The sequence below is a fragment of the Harpia harpyja genome, chromosome 4, assembly GCF_026419915.1.
Source record: "Harpia harpyja isolate bHarHar1 chromosome 4, bHarHar1 primary haplotype, whole genome shotgun sequence".
Classification (NCBI taxonomy): domain Eukaryota; kingdom Metazoa; phylum Chordata; class Aves; order Accipitriformes; family Accipitridae; genus Harpia; species Harpia harpyja.
In genome coordinates this window covers 82,908,825-82,936,761 of record NC_068943.1, presented here as the reverse complement: position 1 = coordinate 82,936,761, position 27,937 = coordinate 82,908,825, and the positions used below count along the sequence as shown (strand labels likewise).

Genomic DNA, 27,937 nt, shown 5'->3' with positions numbered 1-27,937 from the left:
CACTTGTAGAACAGAGAAAAATCTATTCCCCAGGAGGCTTTCAAGCTAAAATAGGTTTTGCAAAACAGTTTGAGGTGAAAGATACCAATAAAAACCACAGGAAGTCTTTTATCAACTACAATCCACAACTTCTGGTGAAAGAACAGATGCAGTCAAATCTCCCGTCAGTCAAATCTCCATCCAAATGCCAGAAGAGCCAAAGGAAGAAGTGGAGAATAAAAAGCACATGCTAGATATTTTTGTCCCAGTAATAAAACATTTACTAGAGCAAGCAGAAAGTAAATGCACAGCTGATAAAGAAAACATCACAATGTCACAAAAACCTGACAGTTTCTGATACTTCTTTCAGTAGAAACAAGACAGAGGTGGGTGCTGACATGTTTCAACAAAAGAGTTCTTCCTTACCTTTATGGCGCAAAAAAAAAAAAAAGTTAAAAAACGGATAGTACACACAAGTTAAAAACAGTCAAGCAACATTTTACAGTTTTAACTACATGTGTCCAATATGGGGCAATATTTGAGCTGTTCCACTTCATCAATTGCTTTTCAGGTTCTCCCTAAAGGCTTCTGAGCAGCAGGTCCCTGAATTTGTGAAGGAAGCCTCTTCATTTAGCTACGCTTCACGGGGGGCACCAGCCTCTGATTGTTGTGGCGTATCTACATTTTTTTCCCTTTTTTGTTTTTAATTCGAAGAAAGCACTCAACCCTCTCATAACAGAGGGTGCATAGGCACAGCAGAGAAACAAGTTTGCTATGCAGGCTTCCACCAAAATGAAGGTTATTAGGAAAGAAGAGGTTCTTTAAAAGAAAAAATAGCTGGGCAATGGGATTGGGATTGATGTACTGACCACAAACAAGCCAGGGAGTCCATCCTACACTACGTGTGAATTTGTGGTTAGCGGGCTGGAGAAGGATCCCTTGGAACAGCTTCATAAAAAAAAAAAATTAAAAAAAAAAAAAAAGGAAAGAAAAATCAACTTGCTTCATCCCACCTTCAGCAATGCAAATTGATACATTCTTGGTGGATGGGGAGAGACGTATAGGGCAACCTGGAGGGGATAACAGAATATGCGAAAAGAAGAGATTAGGGAAGAACTCACCATACTGAACAAATTGCTGAAAGATTAATGTTTAACAGGTGGGTCCTGAGCATCTCTAGATGGACTGTCTTTTTAAATGTGAACGCTGGTTAAGAAAAGACTACTTTATACTTCTATGGACAACAGTTTCTTAACGTTCCAAGGATGTGAAACAGCTTCTTTCTTGTCAAGAAGATCTCTTTAAATCCAGCAGAGAGTCACTTGAGCACTGAATGTTTAAAAGCAGAACCCAGGGAGCTTTATCAAAATGATTCCTCTTTGACTAAGCATTGTGTGTACACATCATTAAAGTGAATCTGTCTGCAGATGTACCAGCCCAGACTTGCAATGGGGAGTTTTCATGGTTTCCTTCTCCTCCCCCAGCTGCTCAACAACCAGTTACCAAAAACCCCAAGAAATCCTCTGGAAAAAGACAACACTACCTGCAGAGATTCCAGGCTGTGAAACACCAGCTTTTAACTGTCCCACCGGCTCTTCTTACGTTTTGGGGGCTCTGGGACAGCAAAACCATCTGTCTTGTTGTCTCGGCTGTTGGCATCCTTCCTGTTCTCACCATTCCTGTTCTCGTTCCTACCTTCATTGCTATTCCTGCTATCACTGTTATTGCGATTGCCACTGCCCACATCAGCGAAGTGCCGGCTTTCACCGTGGCGATGGTTGTCGCCATGTCGGCTCTCTCCATGGCGGTAAACGTCACTGTGGCGACCGCCTCCTTCTCCATGGCGTTGCACATCATTGTAGCGACCACCACCCTCTCCACGGCGTGGGACCTCATTGTGGCGACTGTTCCGGTTGTCATTGTATCGTTCTCTGACAATGCCGCCACCACCACCGCCACCACCACCACCGCTGCTGCTGCCGCCACCACCGCTGCCAGCAGTGGCAACACCGGTGCTGCTGCTGCCTTCTCGATTGTTGGTGCTGGCATTTGTGTTGTTGAAGCCCTGTACTCCGACACTTGGAAAGGTGGGAACGCTACTCAAATTCCCTGTGCTGGTGAAACCTGGAACACCCTTTGCTGCTGCAGCGGCTGCAATTGGGCCGTCAGGATTTGCAGCATTTTGCTGTGCTGAACTTGTCGGTACTGAGTTCAAGCTCCCAGCGCTGGTCCAGCCACTAGCACCAGCAGCAGAGCTACCAGTCTTTTGATTATTTAAGCTTGCAGCAACAAAGTGGCTCTTATACTGGGACTGCCGGAAAGAGACAGAAAGAAAAAAGAGAGCATGTTTGCTTCTACAGTGCACTACAAAACATGCAGTCATCATGCATCCACAAGCCTGTCTTGAATTCTGGGGAGCCCCTAGGAAAAAGAGTTCCTATAAAAAGTCAGTCTTGGAGCGATTACATTCCTGCTGTGCTTACGAACACAGAATTAGTAACGGACATCTGCTACCAGACCACAGAAACAAGGGAACTCCTATATTGTGGGGTTAATTTTTACACTGAAGAGAAAGGGTTTCTCTGTGCCCTGTTTCTTTTGATTGCAATTACACCATTGCTGCTAAGCAACCTAAATAGGATCAAGCCTAGGAGCAGAATCCGGAAGGGAAAGAGAGCAAAGAGGCAGCAGAAAACAAAATAAGTCTGGCAAATTAACTTTGTGCAAACATGTTCAGTCCAGCCTGCATACTAATTCTACCAGTTTGGACTGCAATGCTGAGTGCATGCTCCAAGTGGATGAGACATGGCCACCACTATCAACCTCAACTTCCCTGAAATCATCAGGGTTTCTGCATTTTCAGGGGAGAAAAAAGAAATTGTCTTGAATCATCAGTAGTAAAATAATTTTTCCATGTTATGTCCTTTCCTCTTGAGTTATAACTTGGAGTACAAGTGATCAAACCAACCTGAAAAGCTGCTTTCATTGCTGTAAGTCTGTCTCCCATTGCCCCAGTGGATGGCTTGTATGCCTCATAGTTACTCATCACACTGTTGTTGTTTCCACGGTCCTACGCAAAAAGACAAAGGACAACTGGAGAGATTTATCCCACACAGACACTTTCAATTCAACCATTCGTAGAATTTATCTTGACCCTGCACTCAGGAAATACATCTACTAAGGATGACAAACTTCTGGAGACCACTGAGCAGAACAGTTTGCCCTTGAGGATGACAGAAAACTAAAGATGCATTAAGTCTTAGTAACTACTATTCAACAGTATAACCACATTTCCCAGCTCCTTACAGCACAAGCAAAAGCAGAACGCAATCAAATAGAGATTTTCACAGTGGTCATAGCCAAGACAAAGTGTAAACAAGACTTTAGCTGTGACTTTTGGAAAGATGCTGAACATGATGTGTTTTCAACATGCCTACAGTTAAATTCTGTCCCCATACACATTGGCAACGAGCTATTTTCCTAGCATGGTCATAACTTAGTAAGTCTTCCCAATGCTGCAAGATTTTTTGCTGCCAAGAATCAGCCTGGAAATGGCTTTTCAAGTAATTTATTAGCATTTATTTTGCATTGACAGTCTATTTCAGGAAGAATCTCCAAACCTTCTGGATCACTCTGGCCCTAAATAGGGCAGCTCTTGACAAGAGGGTAACGGCACAGGACAGCTTCACTTGAGATATTTCTGATACTAACTCTGAAAGATTCTGAGCTATGAAAACCTTTGAAAGCAGAGGCTATACTCCAGTACTAAGAAGATTTTTTAAAATTAAAAAGTAGTCAATACTAAGTTTAAAAGTTCCAAGAATCTGTAAACAACTTCTTTAGCATCTCTACTTACAGAATTTTCTGATCCCAGACCAGGACGTTCACGGTATCCTAAGCCACCACCACCAATGTTCAGCTTCTTGCCTTTTCCTCCTTTGAAACGTGATTTCCGGAACCACGGATTCTGTACAAAAGAAGGACAAATGCTTCTCAACACAGGGAATAAGAAGCTTCATAAATGCATGTAATGAGGCTCAGAAAAGAAGGATTTTGAGCATTTCAAAAGAAAAATACAAATACACTGTTTCCCATTCCACAACACAGCTGTTCCAAGGGGATGGGATGTGACAGATTACAGCACTTTGAAAGTAAGCTGTAGACAGTTCTGTCATGCGGGTCTGAAGCTTTCTATTACAAATGCTTTTTACGAAAACTAATTTTATGTCCTGAACTTTCATCCATGTTAAACTTTTAGGGGTTTGCATTCTAATAAAGCCAGGAATAAGTGCAATTGCTGATGCCATTCACTTGGGAGCTCTGCACTTGCTCATACTTGGGTTTTATTGATTTAGCCCACTGCCTGGCTAAGGAGAAATGAGGTTCTGTCAGCAAAACTTCCTGCAACAAGCAGTGGCCAGGAAAGGATAGACCAACCAGCCCTCCTGTTACCAGGTTATTAAATAATGGTTGGCTGCACCTCTTTTATGCCCTATAGTTTCTTCAAATCTGAAGAAGCCAGTAAGCCAAGCCATTCAGCTTCTATATTCTCCTCTCAAAGGCAGCCTGTGGTGCCCTGCCTCACAAATTCTGTCCCTTCTGAAAATGCTGCCTCTGTACCTCAGAAAAAACACTTACTTCTAGCAGCGAGTGTCCAAGCTGCTTGGCAATGAAGCCACAAGCACGCTAATCCATCTCTGAATTTGGGAATTACCAAAATGCCTTTGCTCTCTTGCAGCTACATGGGCAGCAAAAGACAAGAACTTAAAGAGCTGATGAGTACAGTGGCGCAAGCACAATTGCTTCAGCTATCTGTCATACCTATATATAGCAAGCCTGCCAGACAGCACTGCCAAGCAGGTATAATGATAAAGGAACAACCACATCACAGAGTAAATGTCCTTGTAATTATTTTCTAGTTTAGCTTTTAACTAAGCTGCATTTCCCAGGTGCCTGCCATAAATGCATATTGAAAATCTGATTGTAATGAGATAGTGGAGCTGGAGTGCTTTGCTGGCATCAGCCAGATTACAGCTCCTCATTTCCTAGGCAGTGCCTGACCCCAAAATAGATTACATACAGTGTTCCAAAATCTTCATCTCTTCATGGATTCTTTCAAAGGCCATTAAAAACACTAGAAAGCCTCCTTAAAAATAGTACAGATCGCAAAAGGTCACTGCTAACACATGATGGAGCCAGAAACAAGTCACTGAGGCTCCTGATTTTGTGCTAATCATGGAAGGAACCTTCCTCTACTCAAGTTTTCCTTGTTCGTACCTGCATTGCTAGATCCAACAGCTCTTTGGAAACATGTTGATTAGCGCCTTCCAGATTTCTGACAAGATCACCAGCGAAGTTACTGTCTTTGGGAGTCAGCAGAGTGTAGGCAACTCCCTTCTCGCCTGCTCTGCCAGTACGACCAATTCTATGGGTGTGCGTATCTATGTCCCGAGCCACATCATAATTGATGACAGTCTTAATGGAAGGAATATCTAACCCACGAGCTGTAATAAAGAGCAACACAGCAGTAAGTGTGATTATCTCAAACTAACTCAAAGCAATCCCATTCATACCAGCTTATCACTTCATCCTGCTCCAGCATACAAAAGGAGTTTCCATAGGAACATACTCCAGTTAAGACACCCTTCATAGGCTAAAACTCTTAAGAGTAGCAATATCTTCTCTAACAGTAGTATAAGTTACACCAATCCCGTTCACAGGATTGGAGATGGAAGAGGTCTCTTTAAATGACTGCTTCTCCAGGGAAGAGAGAGGCCTTTATTAAAGGACACTGAAATTCACTCTTTGTCCAGCTAAGCATCTGGGTACAAAAGCTGTTCTAAAGAAGGCTTCAAGTGCGTCCATCTCCTCTTCATTTAAGCATGCATAATGTGTCAGCTGATTAATGAATAGCAGTCACTTCTTTAAGAAACAGCTTATTTTCTTTTTGTATATTAAAAAGTATGTCAGACTGTAATTTAAACATCATTAGAAGACTTTAAAAATAAAACCCCTTGCTAACACTGTGTACTTCTGAAAAACATCAGGAACACAGTGCCCAGCAAGCGCAGAAGCCAACCTTGTTGCTTTCCACTAAAATGTGTTAGCCTTTTTACTAATATCCACAATTTGTACGAGCTGCTGTTTCTTAGAATGTCACATACCTGCCACATCAGTAGCTACCAGTATTGGGATCCCCTTTTTCTTAAATTCTGAAATTACTTTATTCCTCTCACTCTGGTCCATGTCACCATGAAGCAGCCCCAGATTATGATCCTCCTGCTTGAGGTTATTGGCCAGCTCTTCTGCATTTGCCTTCTTGGTGACAAACAGGAGAACGCTCCCAGAAGATGTGAACTCCACAAGGCGTCGAGTCAGCCAGTTCCATTTGCTAGGGCCAGAGGGGAAAATCTCCACAATCTGAGTAACATCTTCATTTGCCTAAGGGGAGAAATAAGACAAGCAATAAAGCAGGACAGAAAGGACAGGATGGCAAGGACAGGATGGCAAACACAGATGGCAGAATAAAACAAGGAATTTGAACTAGGTGTGAGAATAAAAAGTGGAGAAGCAGGGGACAAAAATTCTCCTTTAAAAGGTTTCAGTTCTTGTCTAACTGCTGACCACTTCATTTTCACAGTGCAGAAAAGGCAGGGGTTAAATGGGCCACTCTTTACTAAACCTGAGAGGCAAAGTGCAGTCTTTGACATAAGGCAGTTTAGCACCCTACTGATCTAAAGATGGGTACTTGCAATTTAGATGCTCTTGCAACAGATGCTATTAACATCTAAAATAGACTGTGCAAGAGCAGGGTCTGAGACAGAGAGGATGCTCATCAGTAAAAGTTATCCATATGGCGATCAGAGAAAGTATTCCTGTGAGCTGTGACTTGTCCCTGGAGTCAGGAAGAGGGGAGGTATAAACAGACTCCCTATACACTCTGTATTGCAAATAATAAAAGTGCAGTAGAGCTCACAGCACTATCTGGAAGTTTCTCTGAAAGATTTAACTTTTACACATTTAAATATTAATTATTTCAAGGATGATGCTCTCAGAGTAATTATTTAGATCAAAGAAAAGGAACCATGTGATTGAGCTAGGAAAGCTGCTTCTTTTCTTAAGCGATGTTTAGGAAAAACATTTTCCCACAAAGAAGGGGCTTCAGGTGGCCAGTAATTTTTTGTTATAAAGATATACCTTACATTCCTGATAGAAAAAAAAAAATGCAGAGAACTGGTTAAAAGAAGAATGTTCTGAAGGCATCTTGTGAAACTTCTCAACAGTTCTCATATATTATAAGCAAAGTTTCTTCACAGCAAATGTAATCTGCCCACTTCACTGACTTATCACCAAATCCCTAGTCTGCCAATAGTTCAGCTGCTACTGTCAAGCAAGTATAGGATCAACATTCCCACGTAAACCAGCTGAAAGATACTACAGTCTGTTTCAAATCCTTCATTGCAAAAGTTGTAATTTTTTTATAGTTTTGAGACAACAGGATATACCCATTGATTCAGCCTAATTAAAAAAAAAAAAAAAAAAGGTCAATCTGGATTAATGTTGTTTCACTCCTTGATGAAACCTTCCATCACAACAATATTTGTTGGCAGAAAGAAAGCTCAATAAAATAAAAAACAGAACCAAAACCTTACTATTTTTTGTTAAGCACAACATATTTACTCTTAAATATAAATTATGACTATGCAGTTTAAATTAAATTTCAGACAACAGAAACAGAATAGTTTTTCTGATTGTCTCAGAAGTAATGTAGAATTACCTCTCCAATGTCTCCCTGCACAACTCGAATTGGGTCGATCAGAATATCTCGAGCCAATTTCTCAATCTTCTTACGGAAAGTGGCACTGAACAAGAGGGCTAAAAGAAAAACAGTATTTGAACTCCTTGGAAAATAAACTTTCTTTCAGAACTGTGAAAACACTGCACAGATCCTCTGAATGAGGACCTGTATGACTGTACTAGATGTCAGTGGTCTGAAGCTGCGGTCTGTTTTACTGGTTTGAATGAAAATTATCAATCACACTATTAAAATACCTCAAAGTGGAAACACATTTCATGGCATCTGCGATAAGATGTTGATAATATGTGGCACTGCTGTGAACTTTCTTACATGGCAGCTTAGAACACAGGATCTCAAAGCATATGAACATTAATTCAGCTACTCATCTTTTCTCTGAGTAAAGTCTGTGAAGGGATTACAGACTGATGACAGCGTGGTTAAGTACCCACACTTCACAAGTGCTCCTTTCCCAACAGCCTACGCTGAGAGTAACACCAGTGGACTTTTGCAAAAGTCTCATTGTGTGGTTGTGTCAAGAACAGCAAATCCAAGCTCTCTTCCAGCTTCCTAACTGGTAGCCCACCGTACTGCCTCCTTTGACTCTCAGGAGTTTATCTTGAAACATGCTTATACTTACTCTGTCTGTCAGGACGTACGTGGCTTGCGATTGATCTGACCTGATATTCTGGAAAGGAGATAGAAAATGTTCTAATCAACGTCGTATGCTCATTATTTAGTAGAATAACTCAAAATATAACTGCATTGCTTTATTTAACAAATAACCATAGAGTGAATGAGTGCCTTTCACTCAGTATTTAATTCTACTGTGAATTCCAGGTGCTCTTTGTTGCACAATGGAAGTTCCTTTGCTGTACAGAGAAACTTTTGGCAGTTCCTTCAGCAGAAAATTCTGTAACCAAAGATCCTAGCTGAATCTGTGCATACCCTGTACAAGTGTCCCCCTGCCTCTGCGCTATTATAGTACTGTCAAATCTTTGCTATGTCCCATGACTCTTGAACACAAACTCAAAATCATCCAGATCTGAATGACCAAACCTCTTCCAATAAAGTAGAAAGTTCTTTAAACACCACTAGTTTGTACACACAGAATCAAACCACTGAAGTGACTTGCTCAAAAGTTATTCAGCAACTCTGAAGATAAAAATTAGGGTTTTTGGACTTCAACATCAACAGCACTTCACTGATTTCTTTACGGCAACAGATATTAGACCTTTAAATATGAGTTTTGTCTATAAAGTATTTGCTTAATGTATTTTCAAGTATATGAAGCTACAGGGGTTATAAACAGTCCTACTAAGCTGGGAACTGGACACCACTGCTTTCCGAAACAGTGACCTTTGTTCATTACATACCAAAACCCATATCAAACATTCTGTCAGCTTCATCAAACACAAGGTAAGTGACTCTTTGAAGGTTTGTAGCTTTCTTTTTCACATGATCAATCAAGCGACCCTATTAAAAAAAAAAAAGCCAAGTTTTTAACACGTACTTTAAAAAATGTTAATATATGCAACCTTCAAGCACTTAACTGTTTATCCTCACTTACCAGAGACTTAGAATAAGACAACATCTCAAGGTTTCAGTCTAGAAGTTAAGTGTCAATATTCAAGTCATAGAAACAGATTCCTAAAACTCTCATCAACTATGCTTTACAAGCTGAATTTTAGGACTGTTTTTTCAAGCTTAACAGTGCTCAGAGCCTGAAATGCCCCATTCTTCATTAGAATTAAAATTTAAATGTGAACTGGCTACTTAATCCCACAATTTTTGGCAAGGGAGTTCTTCATATTTTGTTTTCTTGCCTAGTACCCCAATAAATAGCCACAATAAAACTTCCTCCAACCATTAGGTGCTCAGTTTTGCCCAAGTTCGTAACCAGTTTTTGCAATAAGCAAAGCCAGTTGACAATGGTGCTCATTTAAATCACTGGTTCAGCATCAATACCCATTCTGAATCAATGTTTCAACCATTGAGTATTACGGCCACAGGCTCTATGCTGATTCAGGAAGACAGCACTCAAGTTCATGACATTCTGGGAATTTTCTTCATGAATTTAAGGCTCAGCAACCAGAAGCTGGTATTGTGCACAACTGACACTGATTCAAGCAGATCTTTCTACTCTGTCTTCTATTAGAGATCATACCTAATCTCTTTCAATTTCTCTTGGGAGAAGAATAATCCGAGCATATTTGCTTTCAACATCTGATAACCTGTGAAGAACCTAGATTTCAGTGATCAGAGGAAAATTCTGTATCACCAATGGTATTAAAAATCTGTCTCAGCTTCAGTTAAGCAACAAAAAATGGTACAGTGTGCATACAGGTACTTACTGGTGTGCAGACAACTATCTCTGCCCCCTCCTGGAGGGCTTTGGCTTGCTCCCACATGCTTCCTCCTCCATACACAGCTACAGAGCGCAGATTATATGCCTTACCAAAGCGCTTACATTCAGAATGGATCTGAGAATTTTAAACAAAGCACATCACAGTTCACATTAGACAGATCTGAGAAAATATACCTACCTTGAAATATGGTCCAGCTACTGAAATCCACTTTTCAGCTAGTAACCTAATGAAATAATTCAGAAAACCTCAGGGCTGAAGACTTCAATACTTGTGGATAATTTCCAATAATGTGAGAAACCTATTTAGGCATCCAACCATAATTTAACCTGAAGGCTCTATCTTTTACACATACAATTTGTGGCAATGCATCCACAGTATTCTTAATACTTAGAAATAATATGGGAGCACTGTGCAAAAATTTACAATTTCAGATTTGTCATGATCCTTTAACAAAAAGAGGTGTAGGAAAGAATTGTGAGCTTACATTGGAGGCACGCTACTAACGTACAGAGTAGTTTTTTCAAATAGTTCACTGAGGTTCTCTGATAATTTCTGCCCAAAATTTTGTCATCTTCTGTAAGAAGATGTATGGCACATATATGCTTACTATACACCTACCTGTTGGCAAAGCTCTCTGGTCGGGCAGACGATCACTGCAATGGGACCATCCCCCGGTTCAAGCTCCTTTTGATCCATGATGTGAATCAACATTGGCCAGATGAAGGCTGCTGTTTTTCCACTTCCAGTCTTAGCTATCCCAATCATATCTCTGCCACTTAGTGCAACTGGAACACCCTAAAAATAAAGAGATTCTAAACCCATACTATGCCTACCTTAGCATATTCTTGTGCTAGATACTACACGAAAACTCAGACAACATGAGGAAAGCACATTACAGAGGACGCAGAGCAACACACGTCGATGCTTACACAGTTTTATTATTGCCAAGTTCAGATCCGAATCAGTTTGGTTTAAGGGCTGGAAGCAGTTACTGTGTTATGACTACTGGTCCTATATTAAATCAACGTCTGGGCACAGTACACCAGCCCAAGAATATATTTACATGCACACAAACGCATCTTGTCCAGCTGTAAGAACACTAAAAGCAAATTCTCTGAGCCTATTCTTTCTGTAACCATTCTGAGCGCTGAGGTTCTCAGTGCATCCCTACCGTTGCTATACGGACCTCTCAACTCCAGTTTTTTTACAAATAGTATGGACTAAGGTCCTAATACATGTCACTTGAACAGAGCACCACATCATTTTTTGTACTTCAGGAAAAGCATCTGAAGTGGTGTGGTTGTAATCACATTACTGATAACCTTAATTACTTATGGTAATCAATCTACATATGCAGTAGAATCCCTTTTGCTTGCACAGCTCTCCAAGGAATGACCAGTTAAATGGTCCAGCTCATAGGGCATCTATTCTAACTGCCAAAAGAAATGAAAAAAATGCCTTGTTGCATACAACCCTTCTAGTTACAAGACATTCAATATAAGCTGTTTAAAGAAATAAAGTTGTCCATGTATGGCTCTACTCAGCTACTGCTATGGTTATTTTTGATACAATTTCTAAAAAAACCCCAACCAACCAACCTTTCATACATTTCTATAAGCAAGAGATGTCACTTGAATGTTCCTCACTCTTCACCAAGAGTCAAATGAAGAAAAGAATATGGATATATTTACAGAACAAGAAAAAAAGTGGGTAAACTTCTATTTAAAAAACATCAAAGCTATTTTCCTAGAAAAATACAAATTATTCTTCTTCCTAACAGCTCTATATAGGAAACTAGAATTGTATACATCCTCATATGGACTAGGGACCTTTGCATGTGTTCTACTAGTTCCCTTTAGATGTTAGAGAAGTAACAACACTCACCTGACACTGTATAGGAGTGGGCTGGGTATACTCAGATTTCCTGATTTGATGCATAAGTTGCTCATCAAACCCAAAATGAGCAAAACTACTGCCAGGCCTTGGAGGAGCAGCACCAGAGACCTTAGAAACAGAAACATATCTTTGTTCACGAACAGTAAGAGAAAAACAAAGAGCAATCTGTAAAAAAATGAAAAAAAGGGTCTCTCTGCCTCTGAAATTGGCTTTTTATTTTCTGAATGGATGTAAGTTTAGGTGCAAATTCCAGACGGGTTGAGTAAATAGGACTTTCAGGTATAATTTAGATAAATTGTCAATCAACATAAGCTACTAAACATAATAACTACCTCCTTGCATAATTGTTCTTCTTCCCCAAATAATTCCCTTCATAGAAAGTCACCATACTAACATGTCACAAATGGCAAAGAACTAATTCTTGTATATAATATTTCCAGTTTCAACTCCTAGCTCCAGAGTTCTTTAGTCCAAGTGCAACCATGCAACTGGCAATCTTCAGTGCCCACTTTGACAAATCCAGAGAATACTTTCAAGAAGTGCTAAGGAAAAATCAAACTCCCTTAAATCAAAGTCATTGAAGGTGTCTGAGAGGCTTGGTATTCAAAAGCCCAAGTTTCCTGTGACAATCTTCATTAAAACTACCAAGACAGACCAAAAAAAATGGGAGTAAAAAGATCCTAGTAGGATAGTTTTGTGACCAGCTTACCCGGAGATTTAGCTTATGACGTAACTCCACCACTTGCTGCGGGGTGAGACTGGTGATCTCCTCATGCTCATCATAGAAATTTTTCTCAAATGGAGGATATTCAATCTGCAAGGGTAATTACTCAGTTAGTCCAGGACTCAAGATTCTCTCTTTGTACACTTAGTTTTGGAGGGCAAGAGTCCTTTTACTCAAAAGTTCTTAACTGTCTGCAAGAACATTCATTTAGTATGAAGCCATTTCAAGGATCTTTAGTATGACTTACATAGCACAGCACTGAAATATTACAGGGACGGAAGCATATTTCATTCTGTTTCTTACTCCTGCTTTCTAGAATGCCTCAGATAGAATGGAATGGAATAAACTTCCTTCCTACCTCTGAATGGTCTATAGGTGGAAGAGGATCAATGATTTTTTTGGATGGTGCAATTGGATTCCCATCACTATCATACTCCAGGTTATCCTCTTCCTCTTCTTGGACCACACCAGCAGTGGGGTTTTCAGCCATGTAGCGAAAGTAAGCTTCCTGCAGCAAAACATATCAGTAAAATCACATACAATAGGACGCAAAAATACTACTACATTTGTTTAAATGACGTATATGCTAGATGGCTGTTTGCTTTCACACCCACCATTGAGGAAAAAAAACCCAACATGTTCACTAGAACTGATTCTTCTAATAAATACCATCAGTTATGTCCAGAAGAAGGACAAAAAGTACAAATGAAGAAAACAACTATAGTGTCAGTTAGACCACAAAATGCTTTTAAAAACCAAACTTCTCTGACATGTCTGCTTAACAACTCCTTCTACCAAGACTTGTTATGCTTTAACAATAGAAGAATCTATTCTTATTTCCACACGAACAAAGTACAAATGCTGCAGGTTTTTAAACAGAGAACATAATGTTACTAAGCACATGTTTACATTTTTTTAAACACATTATGCCAGAGATAGTTTCTCCACTTCCCCTAACTAGACTCTAAGAAATGAAAATATATCTATTTTTCATTGAGAGAGTCAACAGCAAGCAGAAAGAAACTATTTCAGAAGAGTGCCTTCAACACAAGCCGAAGTTAGAAGTCAGTGTCACATGCCATCCTTACAGCTCACAAATATGTACGTGTCTCAGAATCTCACCAGCAGACCAAGACATTCTCATGGAGAAAACACTAGTCTCACTTGACTTTCAAGCAAGTATTTAAGACCAGATTTTTAAAGCAAGGTTCAATTGCAAGTAAATGTATATACTCATCTGACTTTTTCATTTCCATGGCCAATTACCACTCAGTCACATAGATATACATACAATACACTTGAACAACAGCTGTCTCCAAGTGTAAGTCACCTTTGCTCAAACTTTAGCACAGCTACACTCACCAAATTGGAAGCAAAGACCTAGAGGCCAGACAACCCTTCCATGCTCTGCATTACTACCAGTAACACAATAGTTATTAATTACAACTTAGTAGTAAGGTACATTTTGAAATTAAGTGTATTATTTCTGTTACAGTGATGCTTATAATAATTCTCTATCAGAACTGGAGCTCCTCTGAAAATAAAGAGCAAAAAGCCTGATTCTTGCCCTTAACAGACATGAAATTGCACTGCAAATAGCCTCCACAGTTTAACAGCCTCTCACTGATGCTTCATGTTAGTTGCTTCTGCTAATTTCAAATTTAATGAGACCCTCAAATACTGAAAAACCTATACAGGAAGTTACAGTTCAAACTGACCAAAAAATATCTTCTTAAATGGAGTCAAAAAGAATGAAATTGTCTCCCAATATTCTTTTTTTAGTGAAACACCTAGAAGTGTAGAGACAGCAGGGTAACCACTAGAGCTTCCTGCTGAATTGTCCAAATACTGTGCATGACACTGGAGTTTTGTTTGTACCTAGTAGTTATATATTTGGGGAGGGAAGGTAAAAAAAAAAACAAAACCAACAACAAAAAAGAAGATAGAAAGACTGCATAGGAACTCACTTGGTCATCTTCCTCTTCAATGTCATCTCGAATACCCCTGGAAAAACAAGCGGAGAAAAAAAACTTCCCTGCAAGTGTTCCACATACTCAGCTCCATACTTTCATTTGATTAGTGCTGAGCTCCATATTTCGTGGAAGACACAACACTAACAACTCAGTAACATGTATAATCCCAACCCATGGAGTTTTCATATTTGGTGCCAACCATAACAGCGACCCTGCAAAGACTTCTTTTTACTTCTATTAATGAGACTGAGAGATTAGGACTCTGTCTTCCCAGTAGAAGCCACATCAAAGATCATCCTGGTCTAAGCTCTCGATGCTACGGAAGTCCCATAACTGAAGAGGAATATGAGCCAGGAAGTGCAAATCCAGTTCAGAGCTTCCCCAGGTGGTGATTTGGATCCGGTGTTCTGTTTCAGGACCATGTATAATCTGATCAACCCCATGCAATGCAAGTACTACCAATGTATCTGACATTTATATCAAGAATCAACCACATAATTATTTTCTTTGGTCAAAACAGATAAATAAGCTGCAAAAATGTAAACTGTTTTTAAACTCCAAATTTAGTATCCCAACTGTCACATGCTACCTAATATATCAGCTTTACAGGGAATGTCTTAAAACCTAGTTCAAGTTTGGAATAATCTCCAGTACTACAGGTACAGCAGCACTGAGTTATTTTGCTCACATAAACGTAATTTTAAACTAAACCATCCTGATCACTGCAAGGATGGGGAAAGAAGAAAAACTATTCAGGCTGATCTTGAAGGTGGTACTAGTACAATGTGCTGCCTCAATTTGCGTGGCCTAAAAAGGCTTCTCGCGTGAGATAACTCTCAGTGTTGTGACATTTTACCATAGGATGATGCCATGGATTCTTCCCTCCTATTATTCAATTTTTATTGCACAGAACTTTACCCACGGGGTATATCATGTGCTGGTTAATGATGTTTACTATGTATATATTATATTGTCTACAGAACAATCATCATCAACAAAATGCATTGGAATTCTCTTAGCACCATACAAGATACAGGCAAGGCATGGATAAAAGAGAACTTACTTAACATTCTTTTTTTCTTTGTCTTTATCTTCAAGTCTCTTCATGTCTCGAGCAGCTTGATCCTAACAGGTCATAAAATTATGACATGTTAGAAACCCCAAGATGATAAAACATGGAAGGGAAAAATGTTCCTACGTAACTAGACCATCATGCCACAGAGACAACACTTTTTGGACTAAACTTTCTCTTGTTCCATATCCTATTACGCTAAATAAATTCTCCTACTAATACATTTGAAATTTATATACTGTAACTTTGCAGCAATGTTGTTGAAAAAATACATTCTCTGCATTCCTCCTGAAAACACCATCATAGAATCCAGCTAATAACAGAACTGTAGCTAAGGAACAGCTCATGATAAATACAAATCATTTCAATTCAGGTAGTGTAAAATGCACAAAACCTTAATTTCATATTCAGAGACACACAAAGCTCTTTGCTGTATTGCCTTGACATGCTCAAAACAGTTAAATAGTTAAGCTACTGTAAATCATATGTGCCCTCTCCCCATCTAATCCACCTTTGAGTTCTAATTAACATAGCATCTTACATAAAAAACAAAAGCTAAGTGACATTCTGAATACGGCTGCCAAAGCCACGAGTGACATTTGCTGCTCCTGACTGGAGAGAAGTATGGCCACATAAATTAATAAACATTTCACGAGCCAGATCTTGCCTCCACTTCAGCCATGAATGCCTCCAGAGGATCATCATCGCTGTCAGAGTCTGCTGATTTGGAATGAAACTGCTGGCGAGTGGGGGAATTTTCTGCGGGAATGTATGGCAACTCGACATTGCTGGAATCTTCCTCTTCATCCTCAAAGTACCTGAAAAGAAACAAACAACGGCCCAGTCAGCACACAGTCTTCAGCACCATGCTGTCTTTCACAGTTTCTGAGTTGAGTCAAGTTTTCCACGCAGAGGTGGATAATAAAAGTCAGTATGTACACAGGAAAAGATATTGAGATTTATTTATGTATTTACAATTGTTCACGTTGTAAGCTAAAAATGGTGATAGGGCAAATAGATGTTATGAAACTGATCTTCTTGAGTGGCTCTCCCAGGCTAATGAATATAGGATGCTTTTCCGATCTCCCATCTATTAAGGCATTTATGCAGCTAATAGAAGGGTTAGTAAAGAAATGTGGAGTTGAATGTTTCCCTGTGCAAAAGACACCCAAATTTATCCTGCTTGGCTCCAATTCTGAACACACCACCTCAGGCAAAGTCTTGTTCAGACCACAACATGAATGAGACTGACTTGACCGAGGCTCAGCTGAGATATGTTCTTAGGGAGGGGAAAGCTAGAGCAGGAGAGCTCTCCATGGGCTGCTGTCATATCTCAGTCTTTTAAATATATTTAAAGGCAAGGATGCATTATCATTCTCATTTTACAGACGATGGGCTGACACCCACAGAAAGGGTAAATAATCGGTCCAAGGCAACACCAAAAGTTTGCTGCAAAGCAAGGATGGGAGTACCTGCAGGTGACTAGCTCAGTTTTTCTTGATACTATTGCTGTAAAGCTACCGGGGTTCTGTTACACCATAATGCAGTGTTATGGTATTTATCCTTGAGCAGGCTTTTCTAAATAACCAAACCTCATAAATGTCACAGATACTTCCTGTGACCTTGGCAACTCTGAAACACTAAAATCTAGAGCTAGATAAACACAAGAAATAACCCTACTTACGCATTCTCTTCATCAAAATTTGCTCGCTTTGACCCAATTTTGTAGAAAGAAGGCAGCTGAGGAGGTCCTGATTTCGCAAATGCAGCAGAAGAACCGGCTGTTCCAAAAGCACTATGAGACTGTTGAGAGAGCTTAGGCTCCTCTTTTTTTCCAGGTGTTATGGCAAATCCACCAAAACCAAAGCCTCTCTTAGTACCAGGTCCACCTTTATTCCAATTCATGATGTCCTCAATATATCTGTTAAAATCACAAAAGACAAATTAATGCCCTTTCTGCTTTAGGCAGTTTATATATAATTGTCATGACTTTTCTTGTAAGTGGATTACTTCAGTCATGATAAAGAGACTTGGAAATGTGACTGACAAGAGTTTGATCTGTTTCCCAAAAAAGATCTGGGCTTTGTTCTTTTCTTGTAAGTATGAACGTATCCACAATTCGAAAAAAGAATAAAACAAAGAGGTTGTCTTCCAAAACAGATCACGTCCGTCAGCAACTACTTAAGCGTATTTAAGATGTTGCCTGTCTTGTCTGTTTTGCAATCCAACACAAACAAACCCAAGGTCAGAACTCTGAACATCAGGAGGAACAAGAGATGAAAAATCAACTCAATACATATTTTGCATGTCCGTACAGTCCCATCCTTGAGTGTTTCATGGCTTTGTAAATACCGTACTACTGCAATCCAGACGTCTCTAGAAAAGCGGGCCCAAAGCAGCACACCACTCCGTTATGGGACAAGGCATTCTTCTGCCAAAAAGTCAACTCCCTCTTCTCCTTAAGAAAGCATCTTTACCGATATATATGCTCTCCAACGTACATTTTTCAAACCACATTTTAAGTACTCCACATAAGATGCCTGCCCAGAACTTGGTTTTCTAAGTTAGATGAAGAGAAGGCTGAACTGATATACTAAGATTTACACTTCCCATTCCAAGTAATTTAATTATTTCATCTGCATGGTCAAGTAAGTCATACCTTTAAGGCAGCCAAAGACAGTATAACACCCACTGCTTTCAAGTGCGTTATAATTAGATGGCCCAAAGGCTAAAAGTCTTATTAAACAAATCCTCGCATTCAGTGAGGATCCTCCAATGAGATCAGAATTCACTGGCAAGAGAAACAACTTCAAAATAATCTGACAGTACACATTGCTACTGCTCCCTGTGCAAAACATTTACCAGCTTGGGACTTGCTCAATAAATCTCAAGTCTAGACCAGTTCTCACTAGGAGACTTTGGGGAAAACTCTGCTGTTCAGTTCTCCACGGTAGCAGCTGAGTCCGGTGTCCTGTTCTCCCACCTGCACTGGCACACACCTTACAACTTTCACACCCACAGATGCGTGGCAGATAAGAGATCAAAATGTACAACGAATGGATGAAAGGTGTAACTTTGCACTTCTGCTGCTGACAGCACAGTGGACAATCTTTTAAGCTGTAACATCTGATTTTAAGGATTATTCCTCGCTGTACATATTGACTTTTTTTTCTCCCACCACCCCAGAAAACAAAACGGATCATTCTTTTATCCTATCAAGCAGCTGCAAAAGTACAAAATTCACTCTGTTTGCCCACGGAGCCCACTAGTGAGCGAACACCGAGAGGGTTCCTGCAGGACAGTGATGAAACGCAGGGTGAGACCGTAGGCTAACGCCGTTCCGAAGGAGGAAACGCGAAGGCACGGACCCTTTCTACGGATTCCCTGCCTCGGAAAGAAACGCAGCAATATGTCTTAGCTGCTCCCGTTTCTGGCGGTTGCTGAAGAGAGGAGGGACCCCCCCCTCCCCCCCGCCCGCCCCTCCCCGAGCCCACCACACAGGGGGCCCGGCGCCACGAAGAACCCCCCCTGCCCCAGGGCAGGCGCAGCGGAGGGAGCCGCAGCTCGCCCTCACCGCGGTGCGCAATCCCGGCACACCGGGCCCTGCGCGGGGCCCCTCACGGCCCTTCCCGCCCGCGGGGCCCCGGCACGGGGGCGGGCCCTTTGTGCGGGCCAGGCCGAGGCCGTCCCTGCCCGCACTAGGCCGCGGTCCCGCCAGCTCCCTCCCGCGGGGTACGCCGCCGGTCGGTTGGGGAAGAGCCGCCGTCGCCGTCCCGCCCGGCCCGGCCCCGCGCCCCCTCACTCACCCCTCGGGCACCGCAGGCGCCGGCCGCCGCTTCCCCGGTTACCGGGGCGGGGGAGGGGGGGTGGAGACGCGACGTACCTACGCACCAACGTGCGTACGTGCGTGACGCGCTGAGGTCAGCACGCCCCGCGGAGCATGCGCGCTGGCAGCGGGTGAAGCCGCGGGAGGAGGGCGATGGAACCGGGCAAGGCGTGAGCATCCCGGGCCGCCCTCGCCGGCAGACACCGGGACCGCGCAGGGGGTGCTGGGGCCCGGCTTCTCCCTCAGCGGCGAGGCTTGTGGGTTTTCCTTCCCACCGCCCACGCGTGTATACTCACGCACACCTGCGCCCACGCAGCCCGGGCGGCCGCCGCGGGCAGCCCGCAGTGCGCATGCTCCCCGCTACGCAAAGCACGCAGGCTGCGCCGTTTGCGGCCGCGGCGGCGGGCGCTGAACGGAGGCCGAGGGCCGGGCCTAAGCGGCGGCGCCGCCGCGTGACTCAGGTAACGCGGCCCCGGGCCGGGTCCCGCGCCCCACGCCCCCCGCGACGGCTGCCCCGCGCCCTGCCGGGGATGGGGCACCCCGCTCCCGCCTCCCCCGGGGGTCGGCCGTCCGTCCGTCCGGGAAAACCTCGCCCTCTCCCCTTTCCCACCCTCTGTTGCCGACCGCCCTCGGCCCCGTAGTGCCCCCGGGAGGGGCGGCCTGGCCCCGAGGTCACCGGGCATGGGGGGCCTGTGCTGTGTCCCGCGGGGGCGGGAGACGCTGGGAGCCGGGCCGGGGGGCATGGGACCCTTCTGGGGGTGAGAGTGGGAAGGGGGAGCGGGCGTGTGGGGCAAGGCTGTGGGGAGTCGGCCGGGGGGGGGGAGGACCTGCGCCCCGCGGCGGCGGTGGGGGGGGACACAGGGAGCTAATCTTAGCCTCGCTAACCTTGACTTGTGTCCCTGTAAGGAGCCGGGAGCCAGGGGATCCGCGGTACGGCCGCCGAGCAGCAGCTGTGGTGGGCGTCCGTGCTTTAGGCTGGGGGGGTGGTGGGGGTGACGGCGGGGGCCCGACCTGCTGGGACCCGGCGCCCGCTCCGTTCCCTCTCGCCTGTGCGGAGAGCGGTGGATGAAGCCGGCTCCTCTTGCAAGGGAAAGTCGGTGGCATGTGGATCGTGGAGGGCCTGCCAAAGCCTATTCTGCTTGGTGGAGTTGTTTGTACTTAGAACCCGTTCTGCCTTGTGACGGAGATGGCTGGGTTAGGAGCGTGTTCTGGTTTTCACCCGTCTCTAGTTCAGCTGTTTCTAGTTCAGCAGAAGTTTATTTGGTGTGAGGCTTTCTGGAGTTGTGGGGTCTTTTGAAAGTGGATATACTGAAGTAATCTCAAAATTGTTATTGTGAAACTGCTGGGGTGTGGTTGAGCAGGTGGTTCCGTTGTCCTGGTGCTTTTAACCTCAATGCAAATTCTGTCATATGTAAATAGCATTTTGTTTTTCTGTTTAAATTCACATAAAGTTGTAACGTACCCAAACAACGTGCTAAATTCCTGGGCGCTGCCTTGCTGTACTTTCCATCTGGGTTAACGTTCCTGTGAACATGTTCTGTTCCGGTTTTTGCTAGAATGAGAAGTGTTTGACAGAGGCGTTTATTTTAGCTGTCCTTGTCATTCGTAGCAGTGGGTTCCCTGCCTGTGGTACTCAGAGGAGCGCTGGTCTAATTTAGAAACAAATAGTTTCTATTTCAAGTTTTTAAGAGAACAGTCTCATTAACATTCAAATTCCCACTCAGATCTGGTTGCGGGAGGGAGTAAAATGAGTCTTACTGCCAAGTCTGATGCAGGCGATCCTCCGTAGCTGTCTGTGAAACACAGCCGTTAGGGTTATTACTGCCTTTTCAGGCTCTTAGTTTGGACCTTGCTGATGGTCCCCACAGTCTGAGTGGGAGACTGGGACTGTTCCGAGATCATGCAGAAAAGACGTAGGAAGCTGAGGGGAAAAAAAAGGGGAACTGAAAAACTCTCTGCAGGTTTCTGGCAGATCTGGGGAGAGCGCTTTGGTCTCATGAGCCCCAGCTTACTTTGTTGTTTTGGGGACCAGTGCAATATCCATCCTCTTCCTGCTTTTTTTTGTAGCGCTTACAACAAAAGGTCTCTATCTTTAAACAGAAATGGTGCTGGGATGCTGTGGGACCTGATTCCAAGCATGCAGTCTAGAAAATCAAAGATGAGCACTTTTAAACTAGCAGAGGCTATCAGAGCATTGCTGTTTAAAGTAAATGGACTAAGTGCATTTTAAGATTTCCTGTTGTTGTTACACATTCATTGATCTGACTGTGTCTAATTGCTAATTAATAACAACTGTAGGCACAGTGTGTGGTCTTTGAAATGAGCTGGCAGTGCTAACTGACTGAGAGATGCTATTGGAGAGTCAGTTTTATAGTGGAACATCTCTGCTTGCAGAACTTGCTCATCTGAACAGCTTGGCCAGATGTGAACTTGCTGCTGCGTCAGCTGCTCCTGCTACAAGCAAGAAAGTCTAGAACCTCACCTTCAAAGTTATTTTTTCTTGTAAGAGTATTCACTTTCTTTATACAGAAGATGGCAAGATCAGGCAGAGGTTTATTTCTCTCTCCGGTCTGACCCTGATAGCGTTTTGAAATTGTTCACGGAAGTTGGGCATTCCTGGAGGTGTGATGTAACAGAATCGATAAGGATTTTTTGCAATGTTTGATTTTTCTTTTTTTTCAGTGAAAATGAAGAATTTGTATATTTTTATTGCTGTCCTGTTCATCCCATGGAGTTTTTCTTTGGCAAAGTATGATGAATTTGAGGATGGAGATGACATTATGGAATATGATGATAATGACTTTGCTGAATTTGAAGATGTTAATGAAGATGCAGTCACAGAGTCTCCTCAGAGGATCATCACTACAGAAGATGATGAAGAAGAAGCCACTATAGAGCTTGAAGGTCAGGATGAGAACCAGGAAGACTTTGATGATGCAGATGCACAGGTAATGCCTCATCTCCTTTCTCTATGTGTTTCCTAATAGTATCTCTACACCTTTCTTTCTCACCTTATCTTTTTGGATTTTGCTCACCAGGCTTTGGATTTTCATGCTGTTTGTGATTCTGTCCTTTAGGAAGGTGATACCGAGAGTGAACCGTATGATGATGAGGAGTTTGAAGGCTATGAAGAGAAACCTGATGCATCTCATAGCAAAAATAAAGACCCCATAACAATAGTTAATGTAGGTATAAATGTTGATCTGCTTTCTATTTGGTGTTTCATCACTTTATTTTTTTAAGGTGGTATGCCAATAATGTCATTACTGTAAAAAAGTATACATAAGAGAGAATCTGTCCTAAAGAATTTGCTATTTGAATTAACAAGAGACAGTGCAGAAATGTGACGAAGTGTGGAGACGAGAAATACCTGAAATAATGCAACAGGATAGCAGCAGAATACGATCCAGGTGTGCCAGGTCCCAATTCCATGCTCTTCTGCATTGGTGTTTGCTACTCTAAATAGCAAGTCTTGAAGTAAAACTTCCAGGGCAGGTGCCTTTGGTCTGTTGATCTCTTATTTTAAGTTGCTAGAACTCCCATCCTTGGATCAATGCTGTATTCTGTATTCAAACTGAGAATTGGGATTGGAGTATGGATCAGGACATTCTTCATTAAAGCAGTCCTTTTGAAACATAGTTTTGACCAAAGCATTTTATGACTTAGCTTCTTTTACCCATATGACTATGAGGGAGAAGTAGAGGAGCTAGAGTGATGACCTTCATTTAATCCAGAGAAAAAACATACATCCCAGAATGTCTGGGTGCTTTGTCAACACATAAAGAAGAGGTTGCAATGACGGTATGCTTACAATAAACATAGTGTATTTTTAGCTTGTCTATGGCTAAAGTTTCAGATTAGAAATTGACGAGACTGACTGTTTTTGAAGCCAGTCTTTCTGTCCACCCTGTATCACCTTCTTGTTGCCTCCCAAGAGAGTCTTTTACAGAATGATCACGTGCTTGAGGCCTGCATTTTTATTATCCTAAGATCTCTTTTTAAGTATTATGGCTGACCTGGGTAGTGAAAATTAAGGTTTGGGGACTTTTATGACTCAAGGGTGATACAGCATAGCAGAATGGCTAGTTAATCTCTAAAGATGGCTTCCCTGCTCCCCCATGCAGCCTGTGGCTCTTGATGGCATCCTGAAAATGCTCCCGGACATTGGGTATTACTTTATCATGTAAATTCTGTTGCAATCTATCTGATAATGCTGTGATGGGCAGGGCATCAAGCTCAAATAATCAGTGGGCTGAAATGCTGGGCTGTTGACTACTCTTGAGGGATACATGCTAGCACAGGCTCACTTGGAAGAGAGAAGTATTTTGTTTGTATTAGCCAGGTATTTTGGCAATGCTATTATCAGTTGTTTCCTGCATGATTACAGTGTTCCAGTAGAGCCAAAAGCATTATGTAGGCTTAGCTCTGTCCTGTCGCCTTTGTGAAGCTTCTCCAGTACTCTGTGTTTTCCAAATTGTTTGTGTATATCGAATCTGTTCATTCAATATGTAAAAGACAGTCTCCATTCACTTACCGTAGGTCCCTGCGCACCTTCAAAACAGCTGGGAGAGTTACTACATGGAGATCCTGATGGTAACGGGTCTTCTTGCTTACATCATGAATTACATCATTGGGAAGAACAAAAACAACCGTCTGGCTCATGCGTGGTTCAATACTCACAGGGAGCTGCTAGAAAGTAACTTTGCTCTTGTTGGTGAGTTCCATAATGACTAGGATCCATTGTTAGTTTATTTGAGTAATGCGGGTTTTAAACTGGCATGTAGGCTATAGAGAAGAGTAACCTTTTCTATGCAGATGCATGGTAGTACTAATGACAGCTGTGTGTGTAGACAATTAGTGTGCCAGTCTCACAGTGCAGAAATTAGGTTATAGTGGTGTTACATAAATTATTCAGAAACATCACGGTGATACTGAAGTAATCCAGCAACAACTGAGTTCTAAGCCTACTGCTGAACTTTGGTGTTTAAACTTGTGATTTTTAGATTGTAGTTCTCTTTCACTGTTGTTTCCTTCAGGGGATGATGGTACTAATAAAGAAGCTACAAGCACTGGGAAACTAAATCAAGAAAATGAACACATATATAACTTGTGGTGCTCTGGAAGGGTGTGCTGTGAAGGAATGCTCATCCAGCTAAAGGTAAGGAAGAGGGAGTTTGTAGTACTGTTTACTTGTCACCAGTTTTCAGGTTCTAGAGGCTTTTCCATTCCAGTGCGAGCAACAAGGAGTCTCAGCTTGACTTTTTCACCCACATTCAGATACAGGGTACTGAATGTGCACACATGAAGGGAAGACTGGTCGGACTAAAGATCCGTACAGGCCTGTATTCTGCCCACCCAAGTAGGTAAGAGTGAACGCTTACAGAAAGAGTATAGAAACCAGAAGTATAGTCTAAACAGAGGTAACTGTAGCTGAAGAGCCCAGCTGCCATTTAGAGGGACTTTAGCATGTTGGAGGAATGAACTAAGAGGATTCCAAGGAAGTATAACAAAGACAAATACAAAGTCCTGCACATGGGATGGGACAGCCCCGCATGCTGGTTCAGCTCCTAACTTGAGGGAACAAGGCCCTGAGAAACTCATCTAATGCAGAAAGTAGGCCTGCTTTTGAGCAGCATAGGTGACTTCCAAAGGGCCCTTCAAAGTTAAATTATTCTCTGAAAAACATCTACTTATAATTGTCCTATTTTTCCTTAAGCCCCACTGCTATCTGCCAATAAAGTACTGCATTCTAGGTATATTCAGCTATCTTCTTTGTTTACAAACTTTTGTTTTTAGTTTCTCAAGAGACAAGACCTACTGAACGTTCTTGCACGCATGATGAGGCCAGCTTCTGACCAAGTGGTATGTGCTCAGCCCTTTAGATTAGCTGTGATAAATTGTTGCATTCCTTCGGTTCTGCTCTGCTGCTTTTGATTGTTCTCATGACACACGAGTGAACTGCCAGGTGTCTTTCTATAGTATTCCGTATCTTCCAGTTCAGTAACTGTCGAAACAACCTGAAAGAATAATTCGTATTTCTTTTCTGCCTGTGAAATGCACGCTGCTGATAACTGGAAATTGTTTTATCTATGGGTTTTATTGTTTGAGTGGTTTTTGTGAACAGTCTTTCATGCTTCAAGACCTCATCTTGATAAAAAGTGGCTTTACAATCTGCAACACTTAATGATTGTTCTTCTGTCTGTTCAGGCAGACTGAACAGAGCTGCTTACTGTGTATGCTGGCCTGGATATTGTATCTTGTAATGTTACTTTTTTGCCTTGCCCCTTGCTCTTGGATATGAGGGTAATCTCTAACTGCATAAATACCAAGAGAGGCTACCTTTGGAAGAACAGTGGCTGTGTGCACAGTGAATGCTCTTTCCATGTATCTATAACTGTATTTACTTGTATCTATTAAAAATATTTAATTTAGATGTGGGCAGTTGCTCATAAGCAATGGATAGCTGCAGTGCAAGTGAGTCTTACAACTCTGTTGTTCTAGTCACCGTCATTACACTGTAGCATTATACCAGAATACTGAATTGAGTACTCAATATAATTAAAAAGCTACCTTACCTTAAGACACACTGAGAAGCTTTAAATCAACAACCTTTATCTTAGCTGTGTATAGCCTTGATTAGTCTTTCTTCTTATGAATCAAAGTGTCAGACAAACATTGAAGTCATATTTGGCCAGTAGTCTGAAGGCAGAGTACGTCGTATAAATCTGATCAGGGCTAATAACATTCTGTCCTGCAGCAAATAAAAGTAACAATGAATGATGAAGATATGGACACCTATGTGTTTGCTGTTGGAACGAGAAAAGCACTGGTGCGACTTCAGAAGGAGATGCAGGACTTGGTATGTATGTTCATGCTGGGAATACTAACATGTTAAATAATAGCATATAAGAACCTCTAGTCTGTAGATTGCGTATTTTCTTGGGAACAGCTGAAAACTTGTGACTGACCTGTTGGAATTAGTGTGTGGGGAAAAGACATTTTTGTCTGATGGATGAAAGTCTAATGCCATCAAACATCTGAAGTGCTAGCCAGCTGCTCTCAGAACTGCAAGAAAAGAGACAATTGAAGGCAGCTTACATCTTCCTTTTGGTGTATAGCTCATTTAAGAGAAGGCTGAAGTATATTGTCAGGATACACACCAGTGTCACTTCACCTCATTTAATTTGCACTAATGACTTTTTCAAGGATTGAAAAGTAAACTTAATTAGTGACATGTGATGTGGAAAGTTTGGGTCTAAGTCCTCTGCTTTTATGTGATCCGAAGTTAAAACTTTCCATATATTCAAGCCCTGAAGCTTGGAAAGAATCCAGTGATAACAAGCAGTGGTTTGCAAATCTTTTCTCTCATAACTTGTCTCAAGTAACAGGTCTGAAGTGTGGTTGGTAGGATGCCAGTTGTTTTTGTTCTGTTATGAAACAATACAAGCAAAATGCCTTAATCCTCTTTGAGCATTCCAGCATGGATGTATTAGAACCATTTTATCTTTTCCCTTAAAGTACTGACTATTGAAGGGAAATACTAACTTAAAGACTATTGATACTGCATGCTTTGCTTTATGCTTGAAATGTCCCCAGCCAGACTGAGTGACCAAGTGTATTTTTTATTGCTTCTTTTCAGGTACTTTTAGGGGTCCCACTGTGCTGTATCAGTTCAGTCTGATAAGATACTTAGAAGCCTCTGTTTTTATTTCTTTCCCTTTGTTCTCTTTGAAACAGAGTGAGTTCTGCAGTGATAAGCCTAAGTCTGGTGCAAAATACGGGCTTCCAGATTCGCTGGCTATCTTGTCGGAGATGGGGGAGGTCACAGAGGGAATGATGGACGCTAAGGTAATCTTGAATGAATTAGTACAAATCTTCCTTGGTAACCCTGGCACCTGCAGCCTATGCAAAAAAGTTCTAATCTTTATCTCCTGTAAATATCACAACAGGAGAGCCAAATAGCCCTAGTGAGATCTAGAGAAGTCAAGACCCTAAGGAAGCTTAAGGGCTGGAAGAAGGATGTTATTCTCATGTTTATTCCTTTTACATAGCAACTGTTAGTCTAACGTGAACTGCAGACTTAAAACTGCCTTTCAGAGCCTGGAAGTTAGCTTCAGCGGCCAGTTCGAAGGAGGGTGTTGATGGTATGTCTGCAGGTCCTCAGAGTTGACATGTTATCAAATGAATTGGAAAATCCCAAATGAGAATTATATAGTATCTGAGTTGCTCACATTAATTCCATGCATTGAAGCCCATTCTAGCAAAAGCTAAAAAAAAAATTGGCAGTTTAAATTAGAGTCATT

At 42.1% G+C, this 27,937-nt stretch overlaps 2 protein-coding genes across 4 annotated transcripts in view; one reads left to right on the top strand and one right to left on the bottom strand.

Annotated features, from left to right (window-relative positions):
• Positions 1 to 234: 234 nt before the first annotated feature.
• On the bottom strand, positions 235 to 19,711 carry DDX42 (DEAD-box helicase 42). 3 transcript variants are annotated; one of them, XM_052785117.1, is made up of 18 exons: positions 19,615 to 19,711; positions 17,493 to 17,729; positions 16,476 to 16,626; positions 15,800 to 15,861; positions 14,731 to 14,767; positions 13,122 to 13,271; positions 12,749 to 12,853; positions 12,028 to 12,147; positions 10,762 to 10,938; positions 10,129 to 10,257; positions 9,151 to 9,250; positions 8,415 to 8,462; positions 7,757 to 7,854; positions 6,144 to 6,420; positions 5,257 to 5,483; positions 3,836 to 3,946; positions 2,948 to 3,049; positions 235 to 2,290 (listed from the first exon to the last, which is right to left on the bottom strand). In XM_052785117.1, exons 2-18 carry the CDS (start codon positions 17,711 to 17,713, stop codon positions 1,556 to 1,558), a joined length of 2,850 nt encoding a protein of 949 aa, XP_052641077.1. In that variant the 5' UTR covers positions 17,714 to 17,729; positions 19,615 to 19,711; the 3' UTR covers positions 235 to 1,555. The 3 variants fall into 3 exon arrangements, with proteins under 3 accessions (XP_052641077.1, XP_052641076.1, XP_052641078.1); XM_052785116.1 differs by lacking the exon at positions 19,615 to 19,711 and adding an exon at positions 19,177 to 19,195; XM_052785118.1 differs by lacking the exons at positions 14,731 to 14,767; positions 16,476 to 16,626; positions 17,493 to 17,729; positions 19,615 to 19,711.
• A 47-nt stretch (positions 19,712 to 19,758) lies between these two features.
• Positions 19,759 to 27,937, top strand: part of CCDC47 (coiled-coil domain containing 47) — a 12,758-nt gene continuing 4,579 nt past the window's right edge. The window contains exons 1-8 of the mRNA XM_052785164.1: positions 19,759 to 20,095; positions 22,317 to 22,582; positions 22,712 to 22,819; positions 24,174 to 24,348; positions 24,671 to 24,792; positions 25,431 to 25,496; positions 26,392 to 26,493; positions 27,372 to 27,482. Of these exons, the coding sequence (XP_052641124.1) occupies positions 22,322 to 22,582; positions 22,712 to 22,819; positions 24,174 to 24,348; positions 24,671 to 24,792; positions 25,431 to 25,496; positions 26,392 to 26,493; positions 27,372 to 27,482 (945 nt within the window). The 5' untranslated portion in view covers positions 19,759 to 20,095; positions 22,317 to 22,321. The remainder of the gene's footprint in view (positions 20,096 to 22,316; positions 22,583 to 22,711; positions 22,820 to 24,173; positions 24,349 to 24,670; positions 24,793 to 25,430; positions 25,497 to 26,391; positions 26,494 to 27,371; positions 27,483 to 27,937) is intronic.